Source organism: Kryptolebias marmoratus, linkage group LG8 (genome assembly GCF_001649575.2).
Source record: "Kryptolebias marmoratus isolate JLee-2015 linkage group LG8, ASM164957v2, whole genome shotgun sequence".
Classification (NCBI taxonomy): domain Eukaryota; kingdom Metazoa; phylum Chordata; class Actinopteri; order Cyprinodontiformes; family Rivulidae; genus Kryptolebias; species Kryptolebias marmoratus.
Window position 1 is genome coordinate 452,284 of NC_051437.1, and position 11,847 is coordinate 464,130.

The 11,847-nt window shown below is 40.6% G+C and overlaps 1 protein-coding gene across 1 annotated transcript; it reads right to left on the reverse strand.

Annotated features, from left to right (window-relative positions):
• Positions 1-266: 266 nt before the first annotated feature.
• Positions 267-11,137, reverse strand: taz (tafazzin). The gene is made up of 11 exons (XM_017439268.3): positions 11,058-11,137; positions 8,569-8,715; positions 8,294-8,422; positions 8,166-8,211; positions 7,124-7,209; positions 6,976-7,056; positions 6,830-6,871; positions 5,675-5,737; positions 2,890-2,942; positions 2,710-2,787; positions 267-1,337 (listed from the first exon to the last, which is right to left on the reverse strand). Exons 2-11 carry the CDS (start codon positions 8,675-8,677, stop codon positions 1,236-1,238), a joined length of 789 nt encoding a protein of 262 aa, XP_017294757.1. The 5' UTR covers positions 8,678-8,715; positions 11,058-11,137; the 3' UTR covers positions 267-1,235.
• Between the last annotated feature and the right edge of the window lie 710 nt (positions 11,138-11,847).

Below are 11,847 nucleotides of genomic sequence, written 5' to 3' on the forward strand. Positions count from 1 at the left end.
TATATATATATATATATATATATATATATATATATATATGCAGTCAGTCTCTCTGCGTCTCTGCTACACATACCCTTCCCCCCATCCCCCTACACACCCTACACACACACACACACCTTTGTGCACCGATTCAAAAACACAGTTGGTTGATGGTTGAAGGTCATACAAACAGGTTGCTATTACAACAATGTGGCCTGCCTCTTCTAATTCTAGATTCAGATTCAGTCTTGATTCAATAAAATAATTCATGCAATTGGGATTCTCATCTTGAGATATCCTTATTGTAGAGCAATTCTGTTCTGGCACATGTAGGCAGCCATCTTCTCTATATGGTATGCCTGATTTGCCACAACAGGACAAAAAAAGAAGAAAACAGGCAGTGATTTTCAAAAACCGTCCATTCAAAATGCGGCAGTACAACTCGCTGGTCGCAAACAGAACGAAAAACCGAATTACCTTCTTGCAATTCTGAGTCAGCAAACTTACAGTGCAGTGAGATACCACCTTTTGGTAATTAAGCTTATGAAAACATACCTCTAGGAAATGTGACTCTGAACCATATTAATGTCAAAATAATAACAGTTAATAGTTTATATGTGAATATATTGTAATTTTTACAGAAACATCAGAAGACCTGTGTTTCTGAATACGCTGCAGGTAATTGACATCCAGTGCAGAAATATTTCAGGGTATGTATTTTACTGCCAGGTGTGAATGCTCTCAATCAGAGCTGACCACTTGCAATAGTTCCAGGTACGAACAGGGCCAAAAGGTCCATCACAGGAAGTAACTGAACTCAGAACTGGGAAGCAGTGATTCATGCTGCTGTCATTTCAAAACTACAATGAGGCGAAAGCTGTAGAAGCAGAGCAGTTCAAAAAAGTTTTCTTGTTTACCATAGACATATTTAGGAGCCATATCCACTCAAAGTGTCCAGAATAATCAGTCATCCATCTGCTTGTCCAGTTTTAGCTACACTCAATTATCACAGCAAATAACATTAAAAAACTACTTCTTCATTTAACTGATAGCTGAATTGTAAGGAAGCTTATGTTGCGTCCAAAATGAAAGAAATGTTAATTTATGTTCACAATTAAACTCAAACCCCAACATGCTTCGTGATATTTGAACATTTACCTTGGAGAGAGCAAACACCAAACCACTTTATTAAAAGCTTTTCCCCTCAGTGTGAAGGTTAATCAGTCCGTATGGAGGAACATGCAGGATGAGCAGGCTCAGGATTTGGTCTGTATCTGTCGATGGAGGGCCTCTGCCTGGGCCTTCAGGTTCTGAAACTCCACCTGGATGAAATCCGTCAACATCTTCCTCATTTCCATCTAAGGAAAGGTTTCAGAGAAATGGAGTGGGAAAAATGTATTTGTTAAATGACCCCTTGCAACAAAACAATAATACACAACAACATTAATAGTTAAAAACTTTAAGCAAAAAGGTTTGTTCTGTATTTTAAAAACTGTTGACTGAAAAACGGATAAAAGAAAAAGAAAGGATTTAAAGTTACAGTAGGTCATTTTAGAGAATTTTGTTGATTCAGACATGTTTATCTTTTAAAAACAAAAGATTTCTTTCTTAAAAGTTTATTGGTGTAAAGAATGTCAGCAACTCAAAATCCACCAAAGGATAAAGAGGACACTAGTCCTTTTCTCAGGCTGGGCCTTAGACACTATCAGTGTGGAAACCATCCTATCCCGATGTGCCTTTGAGCCACAAAGCGGCAGTAACAGAGCCGACACGGTCGACTTGTGAAAAGATAAGGTAGCTTTGTGGCTCAATAATGTGATGAAGTGCTGACACATGATCTGTGCAAACATCCAGTGACAGGATTAAACAACAACACACAGGGAAGGTCCATGATGATGCACAGCAAAGAAAATGCTCACAAAGAGAATTGCTAAACTGAATTAACTTCTCATGGTTTAAAAATGATATTTGGGAGACGTCCATTTTGAATTGCCTCAGTTTGAAGAAACAGCTTCAGTCTGACGGGACTGATGAGCTAACAGCTAGTCAGAACGCAGCTAAGATCCAAGTGCATTGCTGCCATTTTAAAACCTATCTCCAGAATTTCACGGAGGTTCATACAGAAGCTGTTATTTAAATCTTTGCACCACATTATCAGCAGTTCCTGTGGGATGTCAGCCCTGGATGCTGCTACTTCTCTTTAGAGCCATTTAAGCTGGGAAATAATCATAAAATTCTGACTTAAACTCCATTTCTACAAAGTGAGGCTGTTCAAGAAGATCTATACAACAGGTGAGATATTAAGTATTTATAACTTTTACACAGAAACCAAACAACCTCTCCGTCTCCACAGATGCCTGAAACCACAGAGGAGTGGCAGCTCCTCAGACCTCACCAGGCTGTGACTGCTGGAGATTAGTTGGTGTCTCAAAACTGTGAGAAAATAGGCAAATGTTCTGTTTCTTCTGTTTCTCAAATACTAACATTGACACTTCATACTGATTTGTCTTTCAGGGAAATTCTTGCAGCAAGTCATGCGTTGAAGGCCAACAGGTCGACAAAACACTGCACCACAGATACAAACACCGAGGCAACATCACGTTCATGCAAGGAAAGGAAAGTTCAAACTTTTCCTTCACTGAATAAAACACACAAGGCTATTTAGCCATCCTTTCAGCAGTTCTGTAAGGTTGTGTAGTTTTAGTCTCATGCAGAACTTTTTGTGCTCACCTGGCTCTTGTTTTCAGCTCGAAGGGACTCAACAAGCTCTTTGACACTGAAGGGTTTCCCCACCAGGACTGTGATTCTCTGGAAGGACATCCTTAGTTAACAGTTTTGTCCCTGACAGGACACAATGAACAAATGGAACAGCAAAACTAAGAAATGGTGACGGATTAGTGGTCGTCTTACTTTGCCTGTCCGAGGAATGTAGGGCTTCATATTTGGCAGAACGTCACTTAAACCTGAGGAAAGAGTGGATTGAGCAGAAATTAGATTAATCACTTTCAGTATGAAACAATTACACCCGCCTGTTCAAGCTCAACATTTTCAACTATTTTATTACTTTCAAGTTTTTAAAGAAAAAGACTGCAATATTCTTGATTTTTCCCAAAAACTCTAATTCTACTTTTTTTTAAATCAACTGCTACTGAAGACAAAGGCGATAGTGTTTTTGCCCGTCTGTGTGAGTCTTCATTGTCTGTTAGCAAAATATCTTTTGAACCATTGGAAGAAGTTTATTGAAACTCTCAATGTAATCAATGGATGAACATCTACAAGTCATTAACTTTTAGAGTCAACTAGAGATAGACCAATTAATTTGTTGACCAATGTCCACTTATTAAAAAAAATCAGCTATCAGTCATGTTTGTGCATATTTATTCAATTTACAGCTAGGAAAATGTTTCAACCAGCTTACTGTAGCCTACAATGTAGGTTTTTTGGAAGGGAAAATTCTCTTATATGTTAATTTTAGGGGTACAAGTTCCACTAGCGGTGGTTAAATATGCTTTTATTTAAATTAATTAGATTTTGTGAAATGAAAAATACATATTGGCCAAAAATCACTGTCTAAACTTGGCATTCAGTCTGTTTTGTTGGTCACTGGCCTGCATGTGTGGAGTTTACATATCCCACAGACTAAAACATGCATGTTAGGTTAATTGGCAACTGTAAATGTCCCTTAATGAGAGCTTGAATGATTGTCTGCCTTGTTTGTCTCTGTATCCCTGTGATAAACTGGAGACCTGTCCAGGGTTCCCCCCGCCTCTCTCACAGTGACTGCAGGAGACAGGCACCACCTCCCCGCGACCCAGAAAGGAGAAGCCGGTAAAAAAAAATGGATGGATATTTTTAAACAAAATACAGAGCAACTTGGACTCTACCTCCCAGTATGTAGCTACAGGGTTTAACAGCAGGAGGGGTGGGGGAGCTGAATTCACAACAAGGCATGAGCTAGCAGGTCTAGCATAGTGTCATCCCAACAAACTAAATTATACTCTCAATAAGTGACCAAACATTGCAGTTTCCTAAAGGTCGAACATCAACAGAGCTAACTTTATCATTGGTGCAAAAATAAGAAGCAAGCCAGCAGTGAGGGGCAGCCCACCAACGGAGAAAACACCAGGGACTCTGGCACCCACTGAAGGGAACAATGACAAAGATATGATAAAGGAAATATGAAAAATGAGTGCTACACTGTGGTGCATGCCATCCATCCATCCATCCATTCTCTTCCTCTTATCCGGGGTCGGGTCTCGGGGGCAGCAGCCTAAGCAGGGAGACCCAGACGTCCCTCTCCCCAGCCACTTGGTCCAGCTCCTCGGGGGGAATCCCAAGGCGTTCCCAGGCCAGCCGAGAAACATAGTCCCTCCAGCGTGTCCTGGGTCTTCCTCTGGGCCTCCTCCCGGTGGGACGTGCCCGGAACACCTCACCAGGGAGGCGTCCAGGAGGCATCCTCACCAGATGCCCGAGCCACCTCAACTGGTTCCTCTCAACGTGGAGGAGCAGCGGCTCTACTCTGAGTCCCTCCCGGATGACCGAGCTTCTCACCCTATCTCTAAGGGAGAGCCCAGACACCCTGCGGAGGAAACTCATTTCAGCCGCTTGTATTCGCGATCTCGTTCTTTCGGTCACTACCCAAAGCTCGTGACCATAGATGAGGGTAGGAACGTAGATCGACCGATAAATCGAGAGCTTCGCTTTTTGGCTCAGCTCTCTCTTCACCACGACAGATTGGTACAGCGCCTGCTTCACTGCAGACGCTGCACCAATCCGCCTGTCGATCTCCCGCTCCATTTTTCCCTCATTAGTGAACAAGACCCCGAGATACTTAAACTCCTCCACTTGGGGCAGGACATCTTCCCCGACCCGGAGAAGGCACTCTACCCTTTTCTGGAGCTGAAGAGGTTGGTGGAAAACATGCAAGTTAGGCAAGAGGAAATAAAACAATGAGTGTCGGATGGAGAAACATATGGAGAAGTGTGGCAAGAAATTAGTGACATTCTAGGTCCAGGTGGAGGCGCTTGCGAACAGGAATGTTGTTACATGCAATCCGAACATGTAAGCCCATTTACCTGTTCTGGTAAAAAATATTAGAACACACTGGAAAGTGGCTGGCTACAACAGTACCAATAGCACCAAGATGGTGCTTACTTATAAGGCCCAGACAGAAATATCAAAGTAGGACTGCACTGTGATGCGGGAAGGTCATGGACATGGACATGGACATGGACATGGTCATGGTCATGGACATGGACATGGTCATGGTCATGGACATGGACATGGACATGGACATGGTCATGGACATGGTCATGGACATGGTCATGGTCATGGTCATGGACATGGACATGGACATGGTCATGGACATGGACATGGTCATGGACATGGTCATGGCTGCTTTAGTGAGCCTCAGATTGAGGAAGAGTAATGAACTGCTTTATTGAAAGACACAATGCACTTCACTTTTCTGTTTTTAGGAGCATGTACTGCATATGGAGTTTTGAGAATTGTTAGAAGTATTTTTGTCCTGCCTTTAAGTTCTCCTTCTCCTATGGGATGTGTACAGAGAGCACTGATGACCTGGTGAAGTTTTATGTTTATTCTCTGGTAAAATGCAATGTTCTCAAACAAACAAACAAAAACAAGAGAGTAAACACTTTGAGGCTGAGAGACAGTTATGTTTCAGGCTACTCACCCACATGCCACAGAGGCAAGATGACTGGATTAAGGGGGCACTCAGCGATTAGTCGACCCACACCTATAAAAAGCATAACACAAATGCTGTTTCTGTGGAAAACATCACAATTCAAAGACTCTATATGCCCAAGAACAGTACATAAACTGATCAGCCAAAACCTTATGGTCATCTGCCAATGCGTCAACTATCAGGACCACCAAACCAACCCTGACTGTTGAGCCCTGGTCTACAGAAAGGTCTGCTCCAGCAGAAGATCCTTTCAGACCTGGAAGTTGTAACGTAGACCTGTTGGTCCAATGCATCCAACAGGGGACTCCAAACTCAAACCATTCTTAAAGTAATTACCTCTGCCAAGCAGATTAGGTTTTTGGTAGTGTTGGTTTGTTTGTCTGTTAGCAAGACTACTTAACAACTGATTACATTTTGGTGGTGATTATCTTTTAATGACTGTAATTTTTTATGTGATGCTATGACCTTGGTGGAGGCTTGTGTTCTCCGAGTGCTTCTAGTTTTACAGCGGCAGGGAACACTGTCCTGAGCCTTGAAACCAGCTCTCTTTCTGGTGCTGATCCCTGCAGACTGAGAACAGCCAGCAACAGCCCAAGTTGTGGAGATGATGTGACACAGCCATCTAGTCTTTATCAAAACCACATACATGTTTTAAATGAATATTAAAATGTCCCATTTTAATACATCCTATTCAGCTGTCTGTGGTTACAATGTTATGGATGTTTAAAGTAAAAAACTCAGTGTAAAGATGGTTTTGTATCTGAAATAACAAATTTGTGAAAATCTTTGTCATCTATAGTCTTTATAATCCTAGTTTAACAAACAATTTTGTGGACTGCTGCATTCTGCTTACAAGCTTCATTTCTTATGTCATGGCATTCAAACATTATGGCTTGGTCTTTTAAATGCACCGTGGAATATGTACTTCCACCAGTGGTAAAACCTTTACAAATTAATTTATTCATCCTCCACCCTAGCTTTGTCATTACTGAGAACTTTGGACAGGTTTACTTTGTAACAGAAAGAGACGGATTGCTGAGGGAAGATGCTGGTTTCTTTTCTGACCTAATCATACAATCAAGCTGTTGGTATTGCAAAACAACACATACAGAAGTTTACATCGACAGAAAGTGTTGCACTCACCCCATTTTAAGCGGATGAACTCCTCAGTCATGTTGACTTTGCCTGTATAATGAAGAATTAGACACAAAGTGTTTTAACTCAATAAAGTCACACACATAAACAACAGAGTCAACACCTGAAAAAATATAAAAGGAGAGTCGACTTACCTTCTGGAAAAATGTGCACCCATTCTCCTTTGTTCAGTTTCTCCAGAATAAAATCCATACCCCTCTGATAAACACCATCCCCTTAAGAAAACACAATGTGAGTCATTTACTCATTAGATAGAAACAACAAGGGCTTTCAGAGATTCACCTCTGCAGACAGGAACACACTTTCCACGGCTGAAGAACCTGGAGTCCAGCTCTCTTGTGAAACAGATGTCCGATGCTGCTGGTGTCCTGTTCAGCCGCAGGTAAAAAAAACATAATGTTATTCCAAATAAAACCAGACTCAAGCTAAAACTAGAATCTCACTATGATCAGCAAAACTGAATAGCATTTATAAAGAAGTTTCCAAAATGTCTGGAAATGATTGAGAACCCTGCACACAAACCATTCTCAGTTAGTCTCTGCAATTCTAGAGCCCTAGAACTGTATTTTTGGGTAAATTATCACTATTTTTTGTTCCAACTATATGGAAATGTATGCATTTATAACTTATGCATCATTTTCACTTTGTGAAAAAATAAAAACGTTATCTCTCAGCTGCAATGCAGCGCTTCAGTTCAGCTTCATAGGAGTTTTCCTCCCTGAGCTCGTGTGACAATGGCTGTGTAAATACACATGTGCCGCAGACTCTGTGCAGGTGTGCTGAAGCACATGCTGCTTGCAGAGAAAGCACAACCTACCCTGCATGTGTTTGTAGGCAAACATTTTATTACTTTAGAAGTTCAGTGCCTGATTTGAATAAAGCTGTGTTTTGACATCAGGGGTTATTCAGAAACCGTCCAGGGATTTAGCTCTGAATGTCCAGGTTTATTCAAGGATAAATAATAACCATTAAAAATCCGTTTATCTTTACTTTAAAAGTGTACTCCAGTAGACTAAATTATAAATGTGGGGGTGACTGCTAGGATGTGTACAAAGCGAGCCGAGGCGAGTATGATTGTGAGTGACAAAATTATGTGCACGGCCTAGAATACAGTTTTGCAAGCCATGCACCTGAAAATAGGCTGTGATTTTCACAAAACTCAGCTGCATGGCTTACTGGTTGCTTTGTCGCAAACAATCAGGATTCAGTGAGACTGCAATGAAAACCTGCAAATATTCTCATAAGTTTGAGACACCAACTAGTCTCCAACAGTTGCAGCCCAGTGAGACACTGGCTCACAAACGTGTGACTGAATAAAACTCACCATCGCATCTTGTTGAAGTTCCACAACTGTCTGAGCCTCAGTACACCTAATGCACACAAAGGGTTTTATTCTTCTTCACATTTTTGCCAGCTGAATTAACCATGAGGGTTCTTCACTTGTGTTTTTACCCCAGATATGTGGGTCATCCATACAGGACTGGTGATTGGCCAAAGTGATGAGGGGTGTGTCCAAAGGCCTGTGGTCGATCAGATTCAACAAAACTTCATGGTTGTGGACTGTCAGATAATTCATGTACTCTGAGCAGAGACACAAAAAAGACAAGTGAGAGGATGAAAATCAACAAAGAACTGGTTCCTCTTTGAATTTAAATGTGAAAACTTTCTCTCTTGTTAGTTTGGTCCACTGATGTTGTGTGAATGGTTTCTCAGAAATCACAACTTACTGGTCCAGAAGTAAGAGTAGGATCCCACCATGCCCATGACCAAGGAGCTGGAGATCCTCCATGCCAGAGCGGGGCATTGTGGGAAAGGCCATCTGACCTCCAGGGGCATCCTAGCTCTCCAAAGGTGCTACATCCACACAGAGCCACCTGAATGGACAGCAGTGACACTGCTCTTTCAGTACAGAACTACTGATCTACTGATACTGACGCAGCTCTATTTCATGTGTAACTCTGAGCAGAATCTCTCAAAGAATATGTTTTATATTCTACTGATTTAAATCTTCATTTTCACTTTCTATAGTCCTTTTTATAAAACTCTCAATCTAAGCCTAAGATGTGTTCTGGCTGTTTCGGCTGCCTTCTGAGTTGGTTGCCATGAAAGGGGTAAGCTGGCTTTGCAGCTTAAGGGTGTGATGTAACCATGACAGATGGTCTGTGCGACCAGCTAGCCACTGGATTTAAAACAGGACATGTCCAACACACATTTTACGTGTAGCACTCTTTGTTAGTGCCACTGAGTTACACTCCAAACCTCCTGTGGTTCTGCAATACTGCCTTCTAAATGCAGGATGTGGCTGACTTGATTGGTTATTTATTAACAGTCAAAAGCAGCTTAAAGAGGGGCTTATCTTTGGAGCCATCGTTTTCACCTCAGATCTTGTTCACATAGAAACACACATTTTCCAAAACAATACTTTACTTTGTCGTTTCTAAAAAAAAACAAAAACAAAAAAAAAAAAACATTCTTGTTAACATTGAACTATTTGCAGAAATGTTTTTATCCACATAAATATCCATAAAATGCACTAAAACAATACAGTAACTATAGGGATCTGAAGTCCTGCTGCCACAAAAACATATTAAAATCAGGAAACAAGGCATGGAGCACGTGCAAAAAGCTTGTATGTTGGCTGCAAAATGTGAACACAACAAGGAGATGAGGCCACCCTCAAGATGTAGGTTAAATAAGAGGTGTGGCTATTACATCATTGCAGGGCTGCACAATGTGTAGCAAATTTATCATCATTGCAATGGGTTACATAGAAGGAGGTAGTCACAGAGCCAAGTTGGTGAGTAAGTGTAAAGTGAAGAAGTACTCCACTCTAACCAGCAGTGCTGCTGTCACCTGCTGTGTAAGCATACATTACTCTGGAAGTTGCCTGACTTCATTTTTGCATTTGTGAGCAACCAGAAGCTGCTTAAAGAGGAAGTGGTCTTTGCAGCCATACTGCAGAACTGCTTTGTTAAAAGGCCTTAAGAAAGTCCTCCAGCAGTCTAAGCCATAGCAGCGTGACTAAGGGGTACCTCAGGAAACCCAAGTCAATCCTAACTATAAGATTTATCATAAATAAAAGTTGTAAGCTTAGCTTTAGAGGCTTATAAAGCGCCTGCCTCAGAGATAAAACTGGGAGCTGGTCCCATGGGAGAAGAGTCTGATGAAAGCTTTGCCTCTCACTCAACTCTACGAACTCTAGGAACAACAAATACTCAGTATTTACAAAAAGATCTGCAGCCTGAGAGCTGAAAACATGGAACAATGTGATGTTTAAGATGTGACGGAGCCTGGTCATATAAAGTGATATGTTACAGTCTGTTCTGAAAGTATCAAGAGGCTAATAGATGCTGAAATCCCAGTTCTTGTGAGAACTACCACAGTAATGTTTTGGATCATCTGACAGGCCTTTTAAAAAGAATGAAAGGCATCTTGATAATAAACAGTTGCAATAGTACAGCTTAAACAACACAACATTTCAGAATACCAACAAAAAAAACTCATATCTGCAGAAAAACCCTAACCCTAATTAGCTCAAAACAAATACCAGACGTCTTGATTGCAATTTCCTCTGCAAGTGTTGACTAGTCCCATTTACACATCCACAGTTGGTTTGTCTTCATCAAAATCAAACCATAAAATTCAAACTTTTTTCTCTGCTTTAAAGTTGCCTCATTGCTGAGTAACGTATGTCCTAAATATGCTTAGTTTTTCAGCAAAACAAGGAGCAACAGAGACTCAGTCTGTCACATTTTGGCAGGTCTGTTGTAATACTTCAAATACTATCTTGTGGGCCAAGATAATACTGTCATAAGGGCCGGATCTGGCCCACGGGCTTTCAGTTTGACATGTGTGGTCCCACAGACCAGCTGGGGGTCATGAACTACGACCTGAGGCTCCTCAAATAAACTTTAGAAATCAAATGATCAGTATCAGTGTTTAGGTTAAAGTTAGACACGAGTTGTTTTCAGTCATTAAACAGTTTGTCGGTATTTTTAAATGTACTGACAGGAAAACACAAAGAATCAGCTTCATGAAAGAAGTGTCTAAAGATTTACATCAAAAAGTACAAATGAAGCTGTTTCTATTCTCTCTGTTAATAATTCAGCCAGTTTTCTTTAAATAAATCCGAGTTTTTGAGCGTTTGCAGCTGAACTCTAACCCATTTATGACCGGGACTCGAAGAAGGCAGGTAAGACTTGGTTCTTTTACGTACTTTTAGAAGAATCTTCAAAAGTCGTGATACAGAGAATTCCTGTCTCCTTTTCCTTCTTCTTCGGCTTCTTCTTCTTCACCTGTTTGGTGCATTACCGCCACCATCTGGTATGGAGTATACTTCTTCTTTTTTTAATCCAAAACTTTATAGTAGTCAAGTTCGTCTCTTTAAAAAGTGTAATTATTATTTGTATACGTTTAATCTTTTTAAATTCCCTCCTCATATGGCTTCTCTCTTCTTAATATTTCTGACATTATTTTGTCTCAATCTCCCCACAGTGGTCACTTTTACTTGCAATCTGTTTTTGTATTTTGAAGAGAGTGTTGTTAAGTCCCGTATTTCCAAATCTTAGTCGTGTTATCAATCTTTCTTCTTTTCTGCTCTTTCTTCCAGCTCCTATTTCTCCTCCTGCCTTTAGGATCATATGAAAACACCTTCCTCTGCCTGTTCCATCCCATCTTTTCTGCCATTCTCTCTTCAGTCTGTTTGATGATGTTTCTTGCTTCTAATTTACTAGTATGTATGTATTACTGTGATATTGAATTGTCTTCTTTGCTACTGTCTCGTTTCCTTTTATTCCAATGTGTGCATACAGCTACTATTGTTAAAGTCATTCTTTGCATTCTGAATAATGTTTGAAGTACAACCCCAATTCCAATGAAGATGGGACATTGTGTAAAACATAAATGAAAACAGAATATGATGATTTGCAAATCCTTTTCAACCTTTATTCAATTGAATACACTACAAAGACAAGATATTTAATGATCAAATGGTTAAAGCTTATTGT